The 27642-nt window shown below is 46.1% G+C and overlaps 1 protein-coding gene across 2 annotated transcripts in view; it reads right to left on the reverse strand.

Moving 5' to 3' along the window:
• Positions 1–27642, reverse strand: part of DAB1 (DAB adaptor protein 1) — a 302544-nt gene that overhangs the window by 112321 nt on the left and 162581 nt on the right. For both annotated transcript variants that reach the window (XM_075539918.1, XM_075539914.1), the window contains exon 3: positions 18604–18702. In XM_075539918.1, coding sequence (XP_075396033.1) covers positions 18604–18702 — 99 coding nt within the window. The remainder of the gene's footprint in view (positions 1–18603; positions 18703–27642) is intronic.

The following is a 27642-nucleotide window of genomic DNA, read 5'->3' on the forward strand; positions in this document are numbered from 1 at the left end:
GGGAATCTCTCTGACGCGTGACAGACCAAAGTAGCCTGAATTTATATATAAACAAATTAATGGAGTCTTTAATGCAGCCCGAGAAGGGGGTTCCCACAAGGAAGATTAGCAATTAGGGTGGGAAGAGGCCTATTAAATCATCTTGTCCACTCCCAACCATGTGGGCTGTTCCCTGTAGCAAAATCCCCTTCCAGGTTAAATTACCTACGAGACTGGGATGCCGTGCCTGCCTTTGGGAAACAACTGATTGCCCAATCAATCTCCCCTTTCCAATTCTTTGGTTACATGGTAAGAGACTGGGAACATTTTTAAAAGCAAGCCCAAAGTGACTGCACCCCAGCAAAGTTCCACAGTGGCCTCCTTTCCTGAACCAGCTCCCTTCTTCCTTGGCCCTTCTCTTTCTGTCTCTAAAACAATTAATTTCCATAATGGCATTTCCTGGTCACTTACAAGCACCCTGCCCCACTCTAGTTCTCTTTTAAGTGTGATAAAAAGGGGGGGAGGCAGACAATAAAGACAGGCATAAGAAAGAGGGGATTTGGGGATGGGCGTTCACAAAATCTGAGTTTGACTCTTGACTTGAAATATACCACATGTGTTTTTTGGAAGGTCCCCATTCTTCTCTGAGTTGGAATTTCTTTATTGGTGAACAGTAGTCTTATATATGAATAGTAAATGATGCCCGAACCCATTCAGAAAGGTGACCTGGTGGTGAGGGGCTATGAAGGATGTTGTAAGATATGAAAATAATAATTTATAAGTTATCAAGGGTTTGTGAGGGAAGGGGAGTGGGGAGGAAGGGGGAAGAAATGGGGAGCTGATATTAGGGGCTCAAGTGCGAAGAGAATGCTTTGAAAATGATGACAGCAGTATATGTGCAAATGTGCTTGACACACGGGATGGATGTATGGATTGTGATAAGAGATGTAAGAGCCCCAATAAAAGAATTTAATAAGATAAAATAAATAAAAATAAATTAGATTTACAGCTTCGGGAACCCCGAAGAGTGATTGCTATTCTGTCCTCTAAGGATCACTGTGGAATTGAGAGCAGTAAGGGTATATTCATTCACGGTACTGGTTTTTGATTGTTTTTAGTGAGCACCTACTATCTGTAGCACTGCAAACACTGGCAAAAATATATGGTCCCTGTTTTCAAGAGGCTTAAAGCATAGGAGGGCATAGTGCCACTGAACACTTAGTGACTGCACATTTGAATAGGCACTACACAAGAGGTGGAGGAGCCATGGTGGTGGAGTGGTTATGCACTGGGCTGCTAACCACAAGATCAGCAGTTCAAAACCTCCTGCCAATCTGTGGGAGAGAGCCAAGGCATTCTAATCTTGTAAAGAGCTAGTCTCAGAACCTCACAGTGGAAGTTCTATCTGGTTCTATGGGTCACTATGAGTTCAAATTCAATGACGGTGAGGTTGATGTGCTGCCCGGTTAAGTGTTAGACACCTAACCTCAAGGTTGGCAGTTCAAACCCACCAACTGCTCCATGGGAGAAAGACCAGGTTGTCAGCTCCCCTAACGATTTACAGACTCCGCAAACCCTATGAGTTGCAATTGACCGTATGGCAATGGAGATGGGGTTGTACAAAAAAGTAGCAATCGTACAATTCTACTTGATGTGACTGAAACATGGAATGATATATGTACCAAATCCCCACTAATTAAAAAAAAAGAAAGGTAACTTAAATGGAAGAAAAGGATAGAAAGAACGTATCTAGTCCAGGTTAGTATCCTGTGGAGGGTCTGCTGGGATCGAACCGCCAACCTTGAGGCTCACGGCTCTGCGTGTACCCACTGTGCCAGCAAGGCTTCTTAGGTCAAACACAGAAAGAGGCAAATAGGAGTGGGAGGGCAGGCAGGAGTGGGAGACGGAAGAGGGACGTTCCAGGCAGGCAACCAAATAACTCTGAATCAAAGCCCCCGGCCTTTGCAAAGGGGTGGAAAACCCGACTTATATATGACGCTGAAAGTGGTCCTTTTTGGGGGGTGGCAGCAACTGGGCAAGAGGCCGCAATGAATCTCCTCTGAGATTTCAGTTCTGTGATTCTGTCTCTGCATCGCAGCTCCGTGTGATATCTACCAACATGCCCTGGGTGGACCCACGAAAATCATCTACTTGTTTCATTAAGCTAATTCTGCTGGCGTTTCTCAGTTTTTTAACAAGAGGCACAGATGTCTGACGCTGAAGCGTGGCCACCTCACTGTGCTTTTGCTTATTGTCCTGTTGTATCACTTGGGTGTGAGCACGGCTGCCAGATCACACATCCTGTGGTGGGAGGGGGCTTCTCTGACTCATCTCCGGAGCCCCACTGCCTGCTACCGCACCATGTGCTCAGCAAATGTTTGATAAAGAAATTTTAATTTTACAGACAAGGGTATTGGGCAAACCAAATGACTTCTCCGGGGGCGGGGGGGGGGGGGCGATTGGAGTGCTGGGCTGTAAGGAAGGACCTTTCTACCCTATGGGATGTTAACAGCCTTACATCCCCCCATGATGGTTATATCGCTTAGTAAAAGAAAGAAAGAAAGAAAGTCTGCTGAGGCTGGGGAAATGGCCTCAAGAGCTTGAAGGTCCATTCATCCTAGAGGCAGGAATGCAGCACCATGGGCCCAACCCCCAGCTGGCAAGTGCCACGGGGCTGCTGCAGCGATCCTGGAAGAGGCCCCAGTAAAATCGCATTATTCCGGATCCCACTCACTCTGAATTTAGACAGAAGCTGGGCTTCATTCCCTTCGCTTGATAAATGTGTTCGCCATAAAGGATGCAAAGTCACTAGAACGAAGAACATCCAAAGGTGAGCTGATCCATTCACAAAGTCTCACTGATGGCCGACTTTGTTCTTCTCTGTGGACACGGGACGGGTACACCAGGGAAGGGCACTCCGAGCTTTCGCACACATTGCTCTGTCCCTCAGTCATCGCATCAGACTGGTGAAGGCGGCCTTGGACCTCCCCATCATGATCTCACCGTGGAGAGAACCTGGGCTCTGAGCAGGGAGATGGCTTGCCCAACATTATTCAACTTTATGAGAAAGGAATGAGTCACTAATTAAACTGTACTCTGCTTGAGAGGGGAGAAGATCAGAGATCTGGTCTAACTCATGAACCACGTTGAAGTTTGTCTCCTCGCAACATATTTTACTGCATTGAGACTAGATAATAGTGTCCCAAACAGAACAACAACACTCGTGTTAATCCTCACTCACTGTGACCATCAGGAGTCCTTGTCGCATACTGGCTACATGTTGGGCTGGTATTGCAATGTCAGCAGTTTGAAACCACCAGCCACTCTGCGTGAAAAAGAGGAGGCTTTCTACTCCTGTAAAAAGTTAGTCTTGGAAACCCACAGAGGCAGTTCCACTGTGTCCTGCAGGGCTGCTCTGAGTCCGCATTGATTGATGGCAGAGAGTTTGACTTGGATTGTGTGACCTGAGCGGACAGGACAGACTGCCCCAGGGGTTTTTCAAGGCTATAGATCTTTATAGCCTTAGCTTGCCACGTCTCCCTCCTGCAGAGTGGCTGGCGGATTTGCACTGTTAAGCTGTCATTGAGACAGGTGTTTAACTATTGTGTCATCTGGACTCCTTGCCCTAGATGCAGGGCAGAGAACGTGTCTGACCAACAGGAAGGCAGTGGCCCAGACAGTTCGAATCATAGTAGTTGATTGGAAAAGCCCCATAAGATATTCCAATTCCGAGGTCCTTTTGGCATCACTCAGTCTCGCCAGCATAAATGACAGACTGGATAATGATAGTGCACTGGTGGCACTACTGTGATAAGTAATGTGAGAAGATTGTAAAACTAAGACAAGGACATTAAAAGTGACATTTAATCCAAAAGATATTAAAGGTTTACTTTAAATGAACGGTAATACTGCTAGAGCGAGCACGCAGTGGGCAAGACAATGCATCTGTCCACTAGCACAGCTTTTCTAGAATACTCTGACCGAATAAGGAAAAGATAAAAAAGCTTAAAAATATAAACACACGTTGATCCAGTTATTCTAGCAGTTAACTAAAGGGTGAAAATGTGCACAAAGATGTTCCCAGGACCAAAGCCACAAAGATGCAGATACCAGCCACCCAGTTGACAGGGTACCTGCCTGACACAAACCCATCACCAACAAATGATTCCAAGTCAGCAACCTTGTACTATGTATTTTTTTAAAATAAAGAATGATGTACAGCATGCGAGCTCCACAGTGGTGGTGCAGAAAAAACACTGAATAAAATTGAGATGTGGGTAATTTAAAAAGTGGATTAAGAAATGGCACGTACAATACCAAATGTGGAATATGTGTATATTTCACTCCTTGCTTACTGACATGACTAGGTTCCACAGGTGGGGTTGTTATATAAAAACCAGTATTGTGTGAAGATGGAAAATAGAAGACGGTGACATCAGATCACAAAATGGGGGGGGTGACTCCATCACTCAAAAACTGTTAAATTCTTTTGCATAATTACCAAATGGTATCCTTGCATAGTTTCCACCTGACCTGATTACATACCTGCCAAACCATTGACAACCAGGTTCAACTACGTTGACATGGAACCTTAAGCACCATAGCCAGGATTGCTCTTACCCCATACCTTTGGGTTCATTCCTGGCAGATGTACGTTGTTAAATGTACAACATGATCTGAGTTTTACTGTTTCCATGAATGTGAAATGCTAGCTAGCAAGTTTGTGCATGCATGCTTGTATGCATATGCTTTTTAGAGTTTAGTGCAGGGTGTTTATAAAATACTTCTCAGGTGGGAGGAGTCAGCAAGCAAAGGCAACAGCGGCATGCTTTACCCACTGTGCCACCAGGGCTCACTGTATGGAGACCGTTTGGATGAAAGAAAAAAAAAAAAACAAGTGAGTTCACTTTGAAAACCACAAGGAGAGGCGGAAGCACAGGAGTTTCTTCTGATCCTTGTATCGCGTGAAGAAGTTTCTGTTAAGCACTAGGATGGTTGGATGATAGGCCACAGATAAGAGGGGAGAAAAATATGAAACCGCGGTACAGACGTTGACAGCATCTAAATAAACATGAAAGAGCGTGCACCTCTCTTCACAGGGGTGAATCCATCACCTGCACCTTCAGAGGCAGGGATGATGCATCTCCGTATCTCTGAGCAGCAGACACTCTCATCGGAGTCATTTATATGGAAGATGAAGTAGCAGCTCCTCAAAAGTGAGCTTATGACTGTCTTGAGTTTAGAGGATTGCCAGGAAAAAAAATCTTTATTTCAAGAATTTAAATATAGAATTTCAAAACCGTCTGCGTATCTCTTAGACATCATAAAAGATTCAGGGCTCAGTCTCGGGAGGGGGCCACATATTTTATTTAAAGACCCAGGCCATGTTGCTCTAGTAATTTCTTGCAGATTTGAAAATCTCTTGATTTTCTAACTAGTTTAGAAAGTCAAATCCACACCGGCAGACAAACCCCTGAGCTCGGCGACCAAGGCAGCCGCAGGAGGGGGTGAATGCTAGAAGGGGACAATCTCAGAAGAACGACGGGGCTGACGTCATCTTGTGGGGGAGCTCTAGCACATAGCCCCACAGCACATCTGGCATGGGGCCGACTGGACAGACCCTGCAGCTGGCTCTCTCCTCAGGATGCTGCTGCCGCTGGGCCCTGTCCCTCGTGCTTTCTCTCCGCCACCCATGCCCAGTGTTCACCGCGTCGCTCAGGAGAAGGGGGCTGTTGTTAGTTGCTGTCGAGTCAGCTCTGACTAACAGCACCCTGGTGTGTGACTGTGTAGACCAGGAGAGCACGCAGTCTAGCCCTACACCATCGTCACCCTCACTGATACGACTGCGTGTTCTTGGAGGGTCTTCTTTGGAGTCTCCTTTGTTTTCACAGATCTTCTAGGTCACCAACTGTGACGTCGTCACCCATGGTGCACCCTGACTTTGAGGACTGAGGGAGACGATACTCAGTACAGTGGCATGAGCATGGCCGACAGGCTCTTTCCAGCATCACCCTCTCCTCGGGTCCATGAGAGTGCTCTGTTCCCCCTCAACCTTGGATCACAACACACTTGCAGGTGCCCAGGGCTCCACGCTCTGAGGTGCACACTCCCCAGGTCCTCTCTCGAGGACGAGTCCCCTCTAGGAGAGGACACAGGATGGGGGGAGACAGATGAAGCACACAGCGGGAAATGGGATGATGATTAGGCTACCTTCTGTCCTCCAGAAATTAACACACGAATGCCAGTACAGTGCTTGACTCGTATGTTACAGTTGATCAATAAATGTTTCCTAGTCACTGCTGCCCCTTTAAAGAGCCCTGGTGTACCAGTGGTAATGCGTGGGGCTGCTAGCCCTAAGGTCAGCAATTCCAAACCACTGGCTGCCCCGTGGGAGAAAGACATGGCTTTCTGAAGCTGTACAGAGTTACAGTCTTAGAAACCCACAGGGGCAGCTCTACCCTGCCCTGGAGGGGCGTTGTGAGTCAGATTTGATTCCATGGCAGGGAAGGTTAGTTTCTTGAATTTTCCTTTTAATTTCCATAGTGTGATGCTTGTTATAAAGAAGGCTATGCTTTATATTTTATAAGTGGTAGGTGTCTGTAGGGGATAAAAATGTATAGCCCTAGGGGGGGGTATCATACTTTCATACAAATAACATGCATATTCTGGGTTACTTATTTATTTTTGCAGTAGCACAATCAGCGCCCTGCGCTGCGTCCATGCTACCCACGTGCTAGGCACGTGCATTACTTATGTGGGCATGTCATGTGGGAAAGTACTTTTCTATCTATCCGCATATGAAAGCAGGAGACGACCATGAGAAAAGATAAGGTCAAGGTTCCTGGGCAGGAGAAAGAAAGGAAGGAGAAATGGAAGAGAGGACACTCTCTACTCATTAAGGTCATTAATCCTATCAGATAGGGTGGTGTCATACATTATATGCAGCCTTTGGTACATATTATATCCCCCTCCATCCATCTAGAAGTTAAGGAAACCCTGGAAAACACAGACACGCTGGGAATACAGTGACCACGAAGGTGGGGGAAAGGCAGCCAATAGCTACTGGGTGCTCAAGACCAACCAAGAGCAAAGGCATAGAAAAATGATCAAATCATGAACCTTGTCCTCAATTCACTCACAGTCTAGGATCCATGTTTATTTCTGCCCTCACACTCTAGAGGACTTCGAATTCCTAAGAGGTTTAGTGATTCCTAAAAGGATTAAATGAGATCTATGGAAAACCCTTGACAAAACGCCCGGCACAACAGAAAGTCCTGGATACCCATGGACTGTCATCCTTACCGCCCCACCCGTCCGTCTGTCTGTTTTCTTGCGGTGACTTGCATGTGGCTATGTGGCTGGAAGCTACAGCACTGATGCTGAAACTATCAGAGGGTCACCACCTATCCTGGACAGGCTTCAAGGGTGCTTTCGGACTAAGGTCGTCTGAGGAAATACATCTGGCAATGCACTACTGACAACGAGCCCACGAAAACCTTATGGATCACAACAGCACATTAGTGCTGGAAGACCAGCCCTCCTCCCCACTGCTTCTTGGAAAACATTCAAAATACACAGTGTCCATGACACTGGCCTTGAGCACACTAAACTCATGAAGGTGGCACAGGACCTGGCAGCTCTGTACATGAATCAGAGTCAACTTGGCCAACAGGCCTGCAGCATCACACGATGGCTGCCCACACGTTTCCTGACAAATTCATCCAGACCCGGAGGTGGCTTCTTAGCAGGCTCTCACCTTGACCCAGAAGCCCTGATGGCAGAGCAGCCACACATTAGTTTGCTAACCAAAAGCTTGGTCTTTCGAACCCACCCGCTGCTCTGTGGGAGAAAGAAGATGTCCACTTTTATACAAAGTTACCGTCTGGGAAGCCCTTGGGGTTTTACCCTACCCGATGGGGTCGCTTTGAGTGAGAATCCACTCAATGGCACGGAGTTCCGTGTTTGGTTTTCACCTTGACCCCAGCCTCTTGCTCTGTAACAACGCTTCCCTTTCTCATGCACCAGAACTAATCATGCGGCTCCACTTCAGGGCGCCCCTGCAGAGTACCAGCGAGAGGCACAGAGAATCATCGGATCAGTGCTGCGCCTAATTACAGTATCATCGTTTCCATACAAACCGCGCCTGGAAGGAGTGTCTCGGTAAAAATAGAAGAGCCTATTCAATAACCAAGGCACAGCCCCCTGGAAATGAGTTTTAAATGAAAATTTAAAATAAATAGGCGAGATAGGGAAACAATAAAGAGCAGTCCCCATATATAAGCAATCAGCCATCTAAATAAAAGCAGAGACAGCCAAAAGGACAGCTCTGGTTTATCAAGTGTAACGGCCTCGGGAATTTGGACGAGCGTTTTCACAAGTGTCTTTCTCCATTACTCAGCTGACCCTCAAGACTCCAGGAAGCTCCCAGGACGCATTACTATTTTGTGATTTACAGCACACGCGAGCCAGCGGCCCCCATGCAAGGACAAAGATCCTAGGTGAGGGATGCCGTCACCTTGCTTTCTTTGCCGCAGCGCTCATTACTTCGGAACAAAGCACCGGTGTGTATTTGTGTCTTTTGCTGCTTTTCTGCCTCCTCCCCATAGTATGCCAACTTCACCAGGGCCTCTATTCCTTTCGCGTGTGTCTACTGATCCCCGAGAGGGTTCCAGCACAGGGCAGGGCTCAATCAGTACTTGCGGAATGAAAGCCTGAAGGAGTGGATACAAACCGCCCAGCAGCCCTGGTCCGATGGCTTTACCTCTCTGAGTCTCAGTCGCTCTGTGATAGTTAGGTTTGTGTCCACTCGGCTGGGCCAGGATTCTCAGGAGTCTGCAGTGGAGCCCTGCCCTGTGATGTGACCTACACAGTGTCATCAGCTGCATGATGGACTCTGGTGAGCAGCCACGCCCTTTGTGGGAAGATCAGGGTGGAGTGCCACCCACTTATTCAGGTCATAGCCCTAAGAATATTTCCTCTAGAGTGTAGCCCACTTCATAGACAAGGCGCCTCTGTGGAGAGCATCTTTGCCACTTCCTGGATCTGGCTCATGCATCTGGCTCCTTGACCTCCAGGTCTTTGGACTGGAGTCAATGTCCCCACCATATTACCCGCCAATCCCTGGAGCCATCAGTAGCCTGCCATCTGACCTGCCCTTTGACCTTGGATTTACTGGGCTCTGCACTCACAAGCCTGACTTTCTGACTTTGGACTCAAGTGCCTCTTCATCCACCAGCTAGAAGTCTTCCTACTTCATCTCCCTGTTTTCTAAGACATCAGCCCCTGCAGCTCCTCGAGGCCGGAGAAGCCTGACGACTGTAAATCTGTATGGACACGGACTGTCTCAGCCTGCTCCTGCTAGGCGGCTGTTGGGTTTAAACTGGCAACTGTGCCATCACATGTGAAACAAGAAAATACGATGTGCCAACTAGACGTGTTGCAAGAATTCGGTAAGAAAAATGCACATGAAGCCTTTCGTATAATGTCTGCACACGAGACACAGCAAACAGCAGCAATAAATAATGCAACCTCCCAGAGACGAATATTTATCTTCAAAGTTTAAAGCACTTTTACAGCCATCCCCAGGAGCAGTGAGTCAAGGGCCTAGAAATAAAGAACCAGAGTGAGTCATCCTTCTACCATGTAGGGCTGGTTGGCACATTATAGTGTCAGAATGAGACCATTAGCAGAATCCACAATCATCATTGAAAACAAGCCTAAGTACACTATAGCCCATGAGCCAGACACTTGTTTTTATAAACAATATTTTAATGGAAAACAACCATGCTCATTCATTTATATAGGGTCTGTGTTTGCTTTTAAAACACAGCAAAATCACCCTAGCAAAAGCAGTAGTTGAACTGCTAAGTAGACCACAAGGTTGGTAAGGCCTAAATGTTTACTTATTAAAGAAATTCAGTGTGTCTTTTAGGGGCAAGTTTGTCCACCTCTGGTATGGGTCCTCGATCTTTGAGACTAGTGGCTCACTCTCTCACAGGCCCCACCTTTCTGTCAGGGCAGGTCCACAGGGTGGCAACATAAGAGGCCCTTCTACTTCTCTCCTGGAGAGCAGATGAATGCCAACATACTTGCCAGAGACTTTTGCTTTGGAAGGGGGAGACTACAGGAAATTGGAAGCAGGATCTGGTCCCAATATTGCCCATTGCTGAATATCTGACCCACTACCAGGCAATCTCCCTAAGCCTAGTTTACTCATGCATACTATAGGGAGAGTAATACCGAATTAGTTGAATTCTTAGGGGCTTAGATTAAATGAGCTCAAGCATATAAAAGTAGCTCGAACCTATCACCTTTCCTCTTCCTAGAAGGTCAAGATTCCTCAGATGATCCATCAAGATGAAGACAATACTTTCCTGTGCTTACCAGCTCAGCTTGCAAACATTCCTGGGCTCACACTCCACGGTCACATGGGCATCCTGTTCCCTTGTCAGGAGCTACAGATCCAGCCTCCTAGATTATTTCATGGGGACAGCTTCCTGACAGTGCCAATTTTTGAGACTGTGTCAGTTTTGAGCTCTATATCAATTTTCATTGTGATGAATTGAAATCCAATATCATCTACCAAGACAGTACACAAGGAGGCACAAGGCACCACCTCGGTGCTCAGTTTCTTTGGTAGTGACGTTGATCTGGGCCCACTATGGAGTCTGTGTGAGCTTGGGCATGGAAGATAGCAAATGAAGGGCGTGGGGATGGCAAAGAGAAAAGACTGTGGAGCAAAGAATGGCTACGCAACTTAACAGATAGAGGAGAAGGACTCTTCATAGTCCCCAGGCTGTGAGGGTCACAGAATGACGCAGATCTATCCAGGGCCATGTTCAAGGCTAACCAATGGTCGCCAAATCCATTCTGACTCGTGCTCACCCAGTGTTGCATGATGGGGAATTGTGCTCCACGGGGTTTTGCAATGGCTGAATTTGGGAAGTAGATTGTCAAGCCTTTCTTCTACGGCACTTCTGAACAGATTCTGGCCATCAACTTTTGGGCTGGCCAGAGAGCATATTAACTCTTTGCCCCATCTGAAACTATTTCTCAAATTTAGGTTTTTGCAGATAATTTGCTGGAAGGTCCTGGGTTTTGCCCAGACAAGTAACATTTCAACGATAAGATGACCTGTTGTTCCCTTGTTGGTTCCACCCCTCCCTGAGTTCCCATGCAGTGGAAGTCTTGGTGACATGCCAGGGCCCATGCTACACACCCAGAAAGAGCAGTGGGCTAGACAAGGTACTGCAAGGTGATTGTGTTCTGATGGGATGTTCATCATCTCCAGTGATACAGGACAGCAGGTGCTGTGATAGACATGAGCAGAGGATGCTGTAGGGCAATGGTGAAAGGAGTCCTTATTTTTGCTTAAATTAAAACCAACTCACTGCCATCGAGTTGATGCCAACTCATAGCGTCCTTATAATGGAGGGTAGAACTGTTCCCATGAGTTTATGAGGTTCGAACTATTTACAGGAGTATTTCCACTCTTTCTCCAAGGAGCAGCGTGTGGTTTCAAACTGCTGACTTGTGGTTAACCTCTCTACTTAGAAGACATAAAAACAACTACATGGGAGCGATAATGATAAGAGGTAAGAATATTTACGACTTAACCTGTCACTATCAAATCAATTCTGACTCAAGGCAACCCCCCTGAGTTCCCAGCAAAGCTGGGCTTCACAAGGCTTTTGTGGACATACTCCTGTAGAAGTAGGTCTCAGGCCTTTCTTCCACGGCACCACTGGGTGGATGAAACGTATCAGCCTGTTTTCCAGCTGTCAAAAGCCGATCTCTGTATCCTGCTCTGCAGCCTGGCCTCCCTCCCTGGGATTAGTTTCTTTAACTGTAAACCTCAGTCGCTCATCCTCACCCCAGTTCAACGCATCTACTTAGAACTTCAAGGAAAAAAAAGATTTCTATTTTGGATGACACACAAATAAGGCGATGGTTTTTAACTGCAGATAAAGGATTAAATCATACTAAGATTTAGCGGCAGCCATTGAATTTAAAACACAATTCTTGTTGTTATGACGAAGCCTGGGTGGCGTAGTGGTTAAGTGTTGGGCTGTTGACCACAAAGCCACCAGTTCAAAACCACCAGCTGCTCCTGGGGAGAAAGACAGGGCTTCCTACTCCTGTAAAGAGTGACAGCCTCAGAGCCCACAGGAGAAGTTCGACCCTGTCCTGTAGAGTCACAGTGTGAGTTTGGAATTTGCAGTGGTTTGGGGTATTGTATCATGTTGACTGCCTCTCATAGTGACCTCAGGTGACAGGTAGAACTGTCCAACAGGATTTTGCAGGCCGTAACTTTTAAAGAAGCAGATGTCCAGCTGAAGAGTTTGAAGTGCCAATGTTTTGGTTAGCAGCTGAACCCTTCAGGGCTCCTTCCAAAACGTAACGGCCCACCCATTTCTAGGGATGGTGTTGACTTAAAGGCCATTTCCATCTCCATGTCTCACCTGCTAGGTCTTGCTTCTTCAGTGTGTATTTTCTGACTCATAATTATGAAGTGATTTATTTTTTAGGCAGTCAGTATTCCTGAGCTCCTACTGCTGGGAGAGTTTGTGCTAATGGATAGTGACACCAAACAAACAAGTGAAAACAACAACCCCCTGGCATTGCTTCAATTCTGACTCATAGTGAACCTACAAGAAGGCTTTCAAGGCTCTAATGCTTTGCGTGAGCAGGCACCCTCATCTTTCTTCCTTGGAGGGATGGGTGGGCTCGAGCCACTGATCTTACAGTTAGCATCCAATGCCTCCTCAATGCTGCCACCCGGGGTCCCAGATACACAGTAGTAAAAAAAAAAAAAAGAAAGATATGCCCCTATGCTTGGAGTTTCCAGGGAGTCAGGCTGGCTTGACAAAGAACTGAAGGAACAAGTAAGCAAACCCACACATTCTCTTTCAAACATTCATCCACGTGTAAATACTGTTCATTCTTCCCTAACTTGTGCACATGGTGCTACTGACAGCTCACTCTTCCATTGCCATTCCAAGCCCTCTTCTCAGGCCTCAGGAACTTGAGCACTGACACCTCTGTGTTCACATCAGTGTCTTAGGAGAATCACTTTACCTAGTAGGTCTGGTGTGGCCTGGGGACCCCTCAGGGTCACATAGATCTATCTATGAATCCTTAGGAAGCAGAGTAATACATGGCAGAAAATAGGTGTCCACTATGGTCCTGCCTACCCAGTGCGTTTATATATTCCTGACAGACCACAGGTCAAGTTCATAGCTGGAACACACAGTCCCAGTTTTCACGCTACACTGTTACCTTCATTCAGGAAAGGGCATCCAAATGAAAGCCAATGACACTAACCTTAAAGACAGGCATGATACTGAATTTGCTTCAGCCTACCTAAAAAGGTACTACCCATCCAGTTGAAACACAACACCTTACCATCAGCAAGAATCCTGGACCAGATTACCTGGATTGGAAGGCCAGTTGTGTACCTTCTAGCGGGTGTCTTAGATTATTTGGGTCTCATTTTCCCCCCTATATAAAGTGAGGTTGATAATATTATCTGTGTCAGGTTAGAATGATACGCACAAGGGCACTGAGTGAGTATTGGCACAATTCACATTTGTGGTTACAGCAATATGGATATTGCCTCAATCGGAACTGCTGAAGATCACGGGCCTCATGACTTTTATGGTCGTTTGGAATAAAATGCCAAAAGAAAAGAGCAGAGGAGAGGGAGCTTTGCTGGAGAGACACAAGAAAGTCTTGGAACCGGATGGTCTGTTGTGAGTCCACGGAGGATCAAGGAGCTTTGGCGGGTTTCACAAGCATCTCATTGGTCCTGGTCAGGGAGGGGGAGACAGGTTTTTGAGGCCATGGCAAACCTGCATATCTCTCTTCTGAGGTCTGATTGGAGGATCAAATAAAATATTGGTATGTTCCCACTACCGACGTGTCATAGGGAATTATTGCTGTTCCTTCTTTTATCACCAGCAGTAAGTTCGCACGGACAGGCTCTGTGTTTCCACGGAGCCCTCGCAGTCGCTACGTATCTGAAAATATGAACAGTTTCAACAGGAACGTTTTCCTGTAGCATGCTAATAATAAAATTTACGGGTATAAGGATTGGGATCAAGAACCCTTTGAAATTTAAGACAGGGTGTAAATTGCTGCAAAGAATCTTTTAAATTGAGATCAAAACATTTTTGACAGCTCTTAGATTTTAAAATTCTAGCTAATGTCATGCTCTGCAAATGTTTCTCTCCTTGAAAAAGACAACCCCAAAAAGGCAGTCATGTTTGAGGGGAAAAACCTCACACGGATCGTTGTCCAGTTGATTAGGACTCCCAGAGGCCCGACAGGACAGCATCCCATTGCCCAAGGCTGAACTATTGAAGCAGGAATAGACGGTCCCCTCAGCCTCCCAAGGAGAGCTGCTGGCCTTACAGCTAGCAGGAATACCTCAGACAAGATATGCAAGTAAGACTTGCCATTGCAAGTGACAAAGAGCTAATTTTTCATTTCTTTGATGTGCGGGGCAAGAGTCTTCACTGAGACCCCCAACCAGAGCCATCCACTTGGCCCCTGGTGGGTGATAACAAAGGTGTGGGAGATAATGGGTCCTGCTTATGGTCTCCAATGGGGGTTTTCAGATAGAGCACATCCAGGGCCTGAGTTTCTAGGGCGGGGGGGGCATGGAATGGCTCACTCCCTCCTCGCCGGCAGCTTCAATCCCTTTCCCCAGGACCTGGTTGTTGCTTGAATGTGTCTCCAGCAATGGTGTATCCATGCACCTCTGGTGGAGAGAAAAATCTTATTTATGAACCCAAACTGCCTCATGACAACTTCAAACACCTGATCCCGATTCCATTTCATGCTAATCAATCAGAACTGGCCTGCACGGAGCCAGACAGAAAATATTGAACTCTGCTGCCTGATTCTCCTCGAGGGATCTGACATTTTCTCCACGGCCAAATGGCCTTGTGCTGAACTCATGGCTTCGCTGCTCTTCCCTGTGACCAGCCGGAGCATCACAAATAGCTCTACGTTTGGGGGCATCTTCCTTGCAGGCCAGGTTAGGCACCTTTGAGTGAGGCTTTAGATACAAGAACGTAGACTCATTAGTTAAAATCTACGTTATGTGGAACTTACATGTCTAGGCGCAGTCTCCTTAATGATGGGACCTTTGATGGACCAGAAAAGGCCAAAACCTGGCCCCTGGACAAAGCAGAGCATCTATGCCTGTCTCCATGGCCATGCTGGTTGTCATGGTGATGGGCAGGCATTGGATTAGGAAAAGACTGCAGATGACATCCTAATTGTGGGGCTTGTAGAAACATGGCGGCAGTATCTATTGGAGTTGCGTTTCACCCACGTGACTTAACTCCCGTAAAGAAAGCCATCATTGGGTGCCAATGAGTGGGTCCCTCTGCTCTTGCACAGTCGGATATAAACCCTACCTGGCACGTGCAATTCACACTCTTGGATGCCCATCAGGCCATCAGATCCATAGGTCTTTCAGTGGCCGAGGATTACAAGTGAGGGGGCTTCGGAAAGTTTGTGGGAAAAATGGAATGAAAAGACAATTGAAAGGTAATTCCATTTTCTCATAGACTTTCTGAAGCCCCTCATAGATCACCAGGCCTTTTTTCATAGTCTGTCTTCGTCTGGAAGCTCTGCTGAAAACTGTTCAGCATCACAGCCACTGCACCCATGTGCAAGGGTGCTCGGGCATCAGTGTCACCTTCCAGGTTTCCAGAAGCCAAAGGGCTCTGCCTCCTGCGTATGACCTAGGATCCCAGGAGGACATGTGTAGTGCCAACAGGTCTTGGCCTAGCACCATTTCAACCCCCGGGAGTCCTTCTCCCACTCATTTAGATATGCTTCATATTTCCTGTATCCTTCTAAAAATGTTGGATTTGAAATTGAACCCAAGTAGCCAAATTATAGTCTACATACGAAAAACAAAAACTTCTGTTGTCGCAGAAACTCTATTTTTATTAAGGCAGGAGAGGCTCTTAAAATTTATACCATAGTGAGTGAAGGGGGAAGTGCAGAGTGGAGACCCAAAGCCCATTTGTTGGCCACTGGAGATCCCCTGACAGAGGAGTTTAGGGGAGGAGATGGGTCAGTCAGGGTGCGAGGTAGTACCGATGAAGAACACAGCTTTCCCCCAGATCCTGGATGCTTCCTCCCCCCAACTACCATGATCCGAATTCTACCTTGCAGAGCTGGATAGGGCAGAGGTTGTACACTGGTGCATATAGGAGCTGGAGGCACAGGGAATCCAGGGTAGATGATATCTTCAGGACCAGGGGTGTGAGGGGCAATACTGGGAGAGTAGAGGGTGAGTGGGTTGGAAAGGGGGAACTGATTACAAGGATCCACATGCGACCTCCTCCCTGGGAGACGGACGGCATATAAGGGGGTGAAGGGAGACTCCGGATAGGGCAAGACATGACAATATAACAATCTATAAATTATCAAGCGCTCATGAAGGAGAGGAGAGCTGGGAGGGAGGGGAAAAAAGAAGGAGGACCTGATGCAAAGGGCTTAAGTGGAGAGCAAATGCTTTGAGAATGATTAGGGCAAAGAATGTATGGATGTGCTTTATACAATTGATGTGTATATATATGTATGGATTGTGATAAGAGTTGTATGAGCCCCTAATAAAATGTAAATTAAAAAGAAAAGAAAAACAAAGAAACAAACAAACAAAACTTGCTGAATTCAAACCTTTCCCCCCATTGAATACCTAGCACCTTCAGGCTAAGGGGCCTTTTACCCAGGCATTCTATCTAGGCCCACCTCTCTGTCTTCGCCTTCACGTATTTCAGCCATTCACCCAACTGTTTTGTCCTCAGTGCTTCGATTGTAAAATGGGGATGATAATAATAACGTCATCTCAAGGTTTCTGGGTAGAGCACATGATTCATGCTGAACGATTAGACGAAAGGCTGATCATTTGAACCTGGGCTTTGAAGGGTCTAACAGCTCAGTCATGGTCGATGTACGGTTACACAGCAACCAAATGTCTTGCAATCTGGATTCTGATCCAAGGAGGAAACAGGAAGCCCAAAGATGGCAGCTGACTAGGCAGCAACAGAGATTCCCAGCACAACACCCAGTTGCCATCCTGGAGGTGGGCATGGTTGTCTGTAAGCTGCTGAGTGCAAAATCCGACCATGAGAAATTTGTTGCTATGCAACAGCATACTCCCTTGTGTCTGTCTGTCTGTCACGACTGTGCTGTTTCTTAGCTCTGACTTGAGCCTGCCCTGTGGCCCACAAAAGAAGGGTGGGTGATCTTCATAAGAAAGCAGTTCTCAGCAGCTTTCCTCGGGATTGACAGTGGCTGCAACAATGGGCTCAGGCAGAGCAACATCTGTGCGGACGGCGCAGGACCGGCAGTGGTTCCTTCTGTTATGCACAGGGGCGCTATGGGTTGGAATCAACTCAATGGCACCTAAGACCCTCTGAAAAACATAATCGCCAAACGTCGGCACTGACTTGACAGCCACAGGTTAGGGTTGCTCTGAGGATTACATGAAGTGAGACTTGGCTTAGAGCAACTCGAGACATGTAATAATACATCCCTGATGAATCAGTATCAGTATCGCCTCATGGCACTACTGTGGACATGAAACTGAAAGACATGTTTACTCAACATGCGCCTAGTCTACGGCCGCTAGTCAAACACATGGGAATGGCTACGGTTAGTTATTTAATATTCTTTAACCTTTATTTAGTTAGGTAGTTTCCAAGAAAACCTCTTTTATGTTGAAATGACTCCACTGCCTTGAAGGTATCCTAATACCACTAGTCAGGACAAAGGTCAGCAAATTAGAATTCAAAGTGAGCATGGCTTAGGAGTTTGGCTGGTTGCCTGTTTATGAAGTGATTGATACATTACTTTTATGAAGAAGTTCAAAGGCAGTGTTTTCTAACCTACAAAGCACTGGATGACCAAGAGGGAGAGCACATCCATTCGATTCTAGTTCTCTCTGCAAAATAGATCATAGCACCTGTACCTCCGCTTTCCCCTCCGTGCCACTGAACAGGACTGAGGGTGTCAGGTGCGCTCCGGAGAGGAGGCTGGGAGTTAACTGCCGCCGGCAGGTGATGAGACCACAAGCCACGTCTTTGGTGGGTTCAACACAAGGATCAGCCCTCTCATTTCCTGGCCATGCCGAGATGGATTTTTCTCTCTCTCGTAGCTAGAGAACTCTATCCTTTTCGATTACAGCAATTGCAGGTGGCACAGGTTAAACTCCAGAGAGGCTGGATACTTTGAGTCAGAAGACCGACGATGTGTTTCCCTTTGGACGGATGTCATTAAAGTCGCGGGCACACAAAGAAATTTAACTTAAGCTGTCACATTACCTACAGCTCTTCAAAGCTCATCAATCTCCCATTAGATTGGCAAGATGGCGTGACACTTTCACCACAATTACACTGGAAGAAGCATGGTGCCTTAACACCTCGGCCAAGTCAGGGGAGAGCGAGCCTGCCTTTGATGGACGAGCACAGTTGATCACGTTTGTCAGTGGCTTTATATGTTTTTATGCTTGTTTGATATTCCTGCCCGGAGAGCAGGGGCTTGTAAGGGCACATCTGACAATGATTCAATTTCACAACGCCGTGTGAGTCTTTTACTTACCCCTGTCTTCTCATCAAAGATTTTGATTCCTCCAAAGGAGATGGTTAAAAAGATTTTCTGTTTGTGTTCTCCTTTGGAACGAGCGCCAGCCACAACGCCCTGTTGAAAGGAAGGACATGGTTTTCACTTTCGTGTTTTCATTTGAACATTCCCTCTGGTCCCAAAGGCCCGTCGGATACCATCAACTGATGCCACCAATCAAGTGCACTCTGCTCCCTGGCCTCGTCCCAGTTTCCTTACGCAATACGCTCCCATTGCAGCCCCTCAGAACAATACTGTCCGAGTTATACTAGCCCTGCATTAGACAGCCGTCGGAGCCCCCGCTCGCTTGTTCCACGAACCGAGAGCTATGGAATGCCTACGCTCTGCCAGGTAGCTATCAGACGTGGGTATACCAAAAGCAATACAATAGGCTTCTCATATTAGTATCTGGGCTGGATTTTATTGGGGGTGGTTTTAATTGTTTAAATAAAACTAAGTCATAGATTCATTATCAAACGGTGTTTTCCTTTTATATCTCTGGATAAGGTTTTGATGGGGATCAGTTTTCATGATTAGAGAGGAAACCACCACCAAAGGAAACATTTTAGATCGATTCTCACAATCTTGCTTGGGGAAAAACGTGATCATTCTAGCCAATGTATTTTTACATAAACAACACGTGTGCTGTTTGTTTACCAACCTGTCCTCTCTCACCTCTTCGAAACTGCAGAGTTCTAACATTATAAAACGTGCTTCTGTAAATATATAAGTACGGTGATTTGCAAAAAATCCTTGGGAGGTGGGGGTGTGAGTGTGGACGGGTGCAGGTTGGGAAACTGGCGGATGTCTCTTATTTGTGAATTTCCCTCCCTCGTGTGGTCACTGGGTGGTCACACCAGACTTTGAACTGAGAATCCCTTGACTTCCAGATCTGGGCTTTTGACTGAATTTGGAGTAAAACCATTTATAATGCTGACACCCCTCTACCTCAGTCTTCCTCAGGAATCTGGGAGCCACAAAGTGGGGGATGAGAAGCAGTCACCCGAGGAATGTAAGAATTGGAAAGGCCATGTCAAAAGAGGGGGTGCCGTCGCCCCTTTTCCTTATTTCTCCCTAGAAGAAGCTTACACAGTGCAGGATGCACATGGCCAGCGCCATGGTTCATTTTAAGTGTCAATGATTCTGGTTCTGCGGCACCATACGCACCTACTTATTGTTGAAAATTAATTACATGTAATAAAGTCAGGGAACCTCAAGTAGCACAGATTCAGGTGGTTCTCAATCATTCAGTTGACGAATTCAAGAGTTAAAGAGCTTTCTCCTAGGATTTACTCTGCCTCTGAATTATAAATAGCCCCCCCCACCCCTAGAGCTCTTACCCTTCACTCTTCTCATCATCTGGCCTATGGATTTGGGGACTCAAGCCTGTAGGAGTCTCCAGTTTATTACTTGACCCACGGTGGGGGGACTTGCCAACCTCAGTTATGTGGGCCAATTCCTGGGAGTAAATTTCAATTTCTCTTTCATATGTTTTTGTGTGTGGATGACACATGGATCAAGATGATACATGTATGCAGATGATACATATTTATATATATGAATATTTTCAATACAGGCAGGGAAGACGAGCCCCCCAGGGTGGAAGGCGCACAAAATGCACCAGTGGCCACAACAACAGGTTCCTGGCTTTGAAGAGAGCACAGCCCTGGGCAGAGTCCTGCTACGCTGTACACAGGATTACGAGCAATCGGAACCAATTTGGCGACAATTAACAACAAACATTTAAACTACTGGTTGTTTTGTCCTCTAAAGAATCCTGATGATGACAGTCAGAGAGTGAATGTCAATGTCCCCATCTCCAACATGGTCCTAAGGGCCCCTACCTCAGAACAGTGCTGGATCATGAAAGAATAGTGGTGCGTGGCACAAAGTCATGCTGACTTATTAAGAACCCCTCACCCCCCACCGTTCATGCTCCCTGGGATGAACCCTAGTGGCACAGTGGTTGAAGCACTCTGTTGCTGTTAACCAAAAGATCAGTCGCAAGAATCTACCAACCTCTTCATGGGAGAAAGATGTAGCAGGCTGGTTCTATACAGGTTTTCAGCCGTGGAAATCAGATAGGACAGTTCTGTTTTGTCCTGTAGGGTATTGACTCAGTGGTAGTGGGTTTAGCTTCAGCTCTTTGCTTTCTGGTTCAAGTTATCAGAGAAAGCCTTGGTAAAACAAGATCTGTTTTTTGTTATTTTCTTAAAGTATGGAAAGATCAAACTGGCCTCACATTCCTGCTTGGGGCTACCCGGGGCAGCTTTGTATGACAAATGAAAGAAAGACGGGCTATTCACGCAGGGCTGCCTTTGGGGAAATAAAAGTCCAATTGGGTCACGCATGCTTCTTCTTTGAGCTGGGGCCCACAGTCCCACTCTGCAAAACTGCCCCTTGCCCAGCAGCCCTGTCACTCACTCTGAACCTTTCCTCCCCCAAAGATTATTCACTCTCATAGTGTCGGCCGAGAATAAAGCATCCGTCTCTCATTAGAAACTGTGGATGTAGGAGCTGTGTAGGCCTCTCGGTCTAATGCCAGTCAATTGGCCTAGCGAGTTACCACCTGTCCTGTGTGGTCAGGGGAGGCAGACATCTTCTTGGGTATCTCATACCACAGTCCAGGGATACTCACCTCCTACATTCTCAAGGAGCAAAGGCAAATAATGCCTCGTTCTAATAATATGAAATAGCTTCAGAAGAAAAATACAGAGATATCAGAGTGGGACAGTGACTATTGGGGTGGGAGGGGCAGAGGGAAGGGGAAAATCATTATTTAAATCAAGAAAGTCCCACTACCGTCGAGGTGTTTTAGAGTCATAGCAACACTATAGGACAAGGTAGATCCGCCTCTTTGGCTTTGTCAGACTTTATCTATTTAGAGGAGGTAAAGACAGTCTACCCTTTGTCCCAAGGAGCAGCCGTCCCAAGGGTTCAAACTGCTGACCTCTGTGGTAGCAGCTTAGTGGTAGGTGGCCCGCTCTTAGGCAGCATGGGCATTTTACTCAGAAGGGCGAAATGTTGGCAATGGAAATTGATAGTGATGATGTGACATGATTGATGTAATTGGTTTTACTCATTTGGACACTGGGAAAATGTTAACTGGCACATATTGTGTTCTGTATATTTATCCCATAATTATAAACCAGCCCAATGAGAGTCACAGTGCTGAGCTGCAAACAGTGATCTTTCTCAGAACGGAGGTCCATCCACTCTAAGCTTCGCTAACCGTCTCAGTAGAAGTACAGATGAAAATATTGACCAGAGTGATGGGTGCCACAGATATATCATAAATGTCCTGAAAGTGGGTGCGTGGAACTACCAGACTCAACAAAGGAAATAGTCTCTCAAAAGAATAATCACTGAATAACGGCCTCTTATGAGAGCATGGTGCATTCAAATGGGGTCCCTAGATGGTGTACATGACTACACACTTGATTACAGACTGAAGCACTGGCAGTGGGGGTTCATTGACTGGTACCTTGGAAGAAATGTCACAGCCTTGACATTCCTTTGGCGGGGTTTCTGCTCTGAACACACCATGAGTCAGAACTGCCAAGGACGTAACCCGAGTGTGTACACAAGCATGGGCATCCTACTTTGTACCCAGAGACTGATCTGTGCAGAATGTATCTCCTAGTGTCCTGGGTCTCCTTGCCGTCTAGCCCCCAGCTGGGTTCCACCCATGTGAAGCACAGCCCAGAGATGAGAGACATGTGAAGAAAGAGAGAGTTAAATAACTTCTTCCAAGCTCCTTCCTACCTTCAATGCTTTGAGTAGTAGTTCCGTTGCTCCTAATTACTTTTTTTATTGGAGGGGGGAGCTTCTTCCATAGCTCTCATTAGTCTCTAACATTTAGATTTCTTTCTAGAGGAGGTAACAATTTACCCCTGAGGAGTGTCTCTGGGTGGCACACTCTTTCTTGTTTGCTCCCTTAGTCTTGTCTCCCACTTGTAAGTAGCTCTTTGGTTAAAGGGCCTTGATCTGAACACTCCAAGGCAGATTTTCTTTTTCCTGTCGGAGCTGATGTTCTTAGGGTTCTTAACTAAGCCCTCAGGCAGTGCCTCTGGGAGAGCTCATCTTCCCCCACAGCTTCAGTGGCCGCTCTCATGCCAAATATGCCAAAGAAGTCAATTTCTTTAGGAAGCAATGATGTGTGGCTAGTGAACTGGAGCTCCTGGGTAGGAGCTTAGTATCTCATTGGAGAACCAAGATGAGTTAAAGGCAGATAAAAAATATGAAAGTCAAATAGCATCGTTACAAATCACTGCTGATGGAAGCCATTGGGTCAGTTTTGACCCAATGGCCAACTTATGCACAACAGAGAAAAATACTGCCTTGTCCTGCCATCCTCAAGATGTGAATCTACTGTTCAACACATACTCCATCTCTTTGTATCTACCATTCAACTCTATACACGTCTGAAAGCTGTGTTTCCAGCACTTTCTCTCTACCCCTTCCCTAAAGAATTCTATTCTCTCTGATTTCGAGCATGTCAAGATGGAGTCAAGATGGAGTCAAAATGGAGTCAAGATGGAGTCAAAATGGAGTCAAAGTGGAGTCAAGATGGAGTCAAAGTGGAGTCAAGATGGAGTCAAAGTGGAGTCAGGGTGGAGTCAAGATGGAAGTGCTGGCATCCTTCAGAGATTCAAATTGTATTCCTTTGAAATGTTCTTCCGGGGAGACAAAAAGTCTTAAGGTTCAAGGTTAGGCTTAGGGGAAGATGGGCCAAATTTCCCAAGAAAATTCTCATAGGACGGCCCATCCTACCCTCCATGGACAAGCCGGTGCAATGTCATGGTGGGAAAATAATTTACTTGATACAACTTTTCTTGCTTTCTCAGTATAATGTAGTTTCAGTTTTCTTAAAGCATATTCCTGATAAGCCCCCAGGATCTCCCTGTGTGCTTTGGAGTCCCCGAAAACCGCCGCCATAACAGTCTGAACTGACCTCTCTGCTTTGAATTTAACTCGCTCAGCAGATCCCCTGAGAGGTCAACACATGATTGGGTTTTGTTCTCTGGATCATATTGGTATATGAAAGACTCATCTCTGGTTTCACCTGGTTGCATGAAATCATCTTCATTAGCTTAGATATCGCTTACAAAACCAATGGAAAGTTCAACAATCTGAGCTAGCTGATCTTCTATGCACCATTTTTGGCATTAGAACCAAAATTCTATAAATGAACTTCTATGTACACATTTCTCTTATAAATCTATGTATGGAATTCTTTTTATATTTTATGCATGGATTTCCTCCACCGGTTTCTGAATTTCAGTAATAGTTTCTTCATTTGCTGAGGTTGACAGTTGTGATGGCTAGGTTTTATGTCAACTTAGCTAAGTCAGGAATCCCTGTGGTTTGGCAGTTAAGGCCTCGTAATCCTCACTGATATTACATAATACAATAAAATTAAGTCTATAACGGGATCTGCTGTGAACAGCCAATCAGTAGTCACAACCCTGATACAATGGAAAGTTTCCTCAAAAGTGTCACCTAGTTCTTGTATAAGAAGATGCTGTGGGGGAAACTTGCTTGCTTCTTCCCGAGTCTGGATCTTGCACCTGGCTCATCAGAGTTTAGAATTTGAGAACATATCGCCTGCCATATTACCTGCCGACCTTGGGAGCCATCAGCAGTCAGCCATCCTTATAACCTGTCAACTTTATATTCACCGGCCTCTGCAGTTGTAAGTCTGACTTGTTGGCTTGAGTCTGAATTCATCTGTCTCTCGACTCACTTTTGAGGTCTTCCTTCCTTAAAACAACTGATCCACCCAAAACTACTGCTTTATATGAAGCTCCACACCTGTTAACAATTGCAAAATTTCATAGATCGGAGAAGATGTCTACTTGGGTTTTGTTAAAAATTCTGTATTAGACTGGACTTAAAAATAGTTTTTTTCCTTTGACACAATAAATATCCCATTTTTAAAAGCAATCTAATAAGACTAGAATACATGTCATACTGAGAGAGCTTGTCTGAAGCCACCCATAGATTACAGAGGCATGTTTAAACACTGTTTGGAGTAAGTCCATGCATGCATGCATGCATGAACTGGAACCCTAAAGTCCGTACCTCTTGCCTCAGCCTTGTAAAATACAACTAGGCAGTGTATTCTAAACAGTCAGCTACTGGATTTTAGGTGAAGTCTCTGGAGATCTAGGTTTGAATTCTGGGTTGTAACAGTTTAAATGAAGATTCTGGGGGGACCTTTAAAGGACCTCTTTTTATTTACCAACCAGGATGACTAATACTTTTTTAATGTAGCAAAAGAGATTACATAGGTGAAAATGTTTAGATTATGATGACAACGACCAAGGTGATGGTGGTAGAAGAGGGCAGTAGCCCCCTCATCCCAAAGGGAACCCCACGAACCGTCACAGTCCCTTAGGAAACTTGATAAAACGGATGGTGTGTTAGTGTCACAGGGAATTGGGCACTTAACGTTGTCCCCTCCTATGGTCTACCACAGGCAAGTGGGCCTTTCTGCAAGGCGAAGAGGCATTTTGTACTTCTTTGTCTCTCCCTTTCCTGGGCAGGTAGCCAAATGGAGAATCAATCGTTTATGTTTCTGTGCTTCCAAAAGAAAAGCCACAGGGAGATGAAATGTCAACATTCTTCCTGGCAACTTGCAAATAGTGAAGTAATTGCCTGGGAACCAAGACACCCTCACCAAGTTCAGCACGTCTGACAGGAGGGCTTCATGGCAGGCGTAACAACTCTTGGGGCTTTGGGGGTTTCACGGTCATGAGGGGTGACAGGTGCATGGCACTGCAGCATCATACACACACACACGGACACGGCACTCACATGGTCAGTGTCACCACCAGCCCTGGACTAGCTATCTCAGCCCAATGTGACTACTGAGGAAAACCCTGTAAGGATCCTAGGTGGAGAATTCCTGTCACTTAGGCCTCAGCAGCTGGGAAAACGAGGCAATCCAAGATGGATGGCTGAATCTACTAGGATTAGGTTGGGGAAAGACACATCCGTTCCTTTTTTTTTTCTCCACAGTGGACACATGACTCTGGGTGAACACCACATCTTCAGAGATGAAGGATTAAATAACATTTTCCTGTATGGGTGCAGGTACCTAGTTTCCTGGCTACGTATGCAGGTTGGAGGGACTTCAGCAGGCGTCAAGTTCCTGGCTTTTGTCCTCATCGGTCATTCTGGTCTCCTTGGGAGGCAGGCATGACTAACAGACTAGGGAGTTGAGAGAGCCCAGGCTGAGCAACCTGCACATGGTCTCCTGTGGGCTCTCTCAGTGGAATTTGCATACTGGAAACGAGGCTGCTGATAGGTCTGATCTCTTGGCTGTGTTACAGGTCTTACTCTGAGATGTGGCTCCCAAAACCCAAACTCACTGCCAACAAGTCAGTCCTGGCACATAGCAACCCCATAGGACGAGTCAAACTGCCCCTGTGGGTTCCTGAGGCTGTCAATATTATGGAAGTAGAAAGCCTCGTCTTTTTCCTGTGGGCGACTGGTCATTTCAAGCTGTTGGCCATGTGTTTCGCAGTCCAAAGTGTATAGCCCAGCAGGCCACCAGGGCTCCTCTGAGGGCAGGGAATACAAGGGGGATATAGTCAGCCAGCTCGTCCAGAGACTAAGACCACTGCATCTCCGAGTTGGGACTTAATGGCATCAGTACAGCTGCCATCAAGCCAATTCTTACTCATGGAGAGCCATGTATGCTGGGGTACTACTGCACTCCACTGGGTGTGCAAAGGCTCGTTTTATAACTAGATCGCCAGGCGTTTCTTCCAAGGCACATCTGGGTAGACTCGAACGTCTACACTTTAAGTGAGCAGCTAAGCATATCACTTTCCATGCCACCAGGGGCTCCAGCCTGAACAAGCTAGAGAGGTGGAAATATGAATTCTTCCTGCCTCTCACTTTTTCAAGTCTCGGTTGAATTGGAACTTCCAGAGCAGGATGGTGTTGAGTTTTTTTTTAAGTTATTATTCCACTGGTCTAAAATTCTTCAGGTTTTGATTAATTATGACAAAATGGATATATTTAGGTCTTCCAAAATAAACATCTGTGAGACTGGCTTGGGTCCACCTTACGAGAGGTTCAAAGTGGCTACAAAGAAGGTAGCTTCTAAAACAGCTTTTCAGAAAGCAAGTGTAATCTGGAAACCGAATGATGAAATAAGATTTTTAAAAAGCATGATTCCTGAAGCCATACTCTAGGACCAGTTAACATCCATCTGGTACGTGTGCCAACCTGCTGAAGGATTTCGACATAACATAAACAATAATAATAGTTGTTATTTATTAAGCATCTACAGAAGAGGCAGTGATGTGCAGGGCGTTTCACCAGTGTTGTCTCAGTCTGTTATTTTAGGCACTTTGCCAGACTGGATTGATGTTCTTCCTCCCTCTTTCCTTTACAGTAAAAATATATATATGCCAAGTTCTAGCCTCAGAGATTACTGGAAGATCTTAGAAAACAATGGGCTCAGGCACGGGATGTCGTGAGGACGGTGTGGGGCTGGGCAGTGTCTCATTCTGTTGTGCCTAGGGTCAGAATCAATCTGATGACAGCTGACAACCCAAGCAACCAAATACTCATATTTTAATACAAAAAGGAATATGATTGTACAACTAGTGATTCCTATTTTATCGCATCTATATGTGGTGTGTCATATATGTTCGAGGCCACCAGCCACTCCGAGGGAGGAAGCCGAGGGTTTTCATCCCTGTCAAGAGTTACAGTCTCGAGTTAGGGCTAGGGAAAAAAAAAAGAGTTACAGTCTTGGCAGCTCACAGGGCACGTCTACTCTGTCCTGCAGGGCCTCTGTGAGTCCCATCAACTGAATGGCAATGAGTTTGGTTTTTATAATTCCTATGCAACCAAATAAATGCCCCTGGAAAAATTCCCCAAATCCCTACCCCAGCAAACCAGTTCTGACGGCTAGCCACTCTCTCTAGGGTCTCTGAGCTGCATATCTTTATGGTTGTAGACAGTCTCATCTTTCTCCTTTGGAGTCACTGATCTCGT

This window comes from Tenrec ecaudatus, chromosome 1, assembly GCF_050624435.1.
Source record: "Tenrec ecaudatus isolate mTenEca1 chromosome 1, mTenEca1.hap1, whole genome shotgun sequence".
NCBI classification, from domain to species: domain Eukaryota; kingdom Metazoa; phylum Chordata; class Mammalia; order Afrosoricida; family Tenrecidae; genus Tenrec; species Tenrec ecaudatus.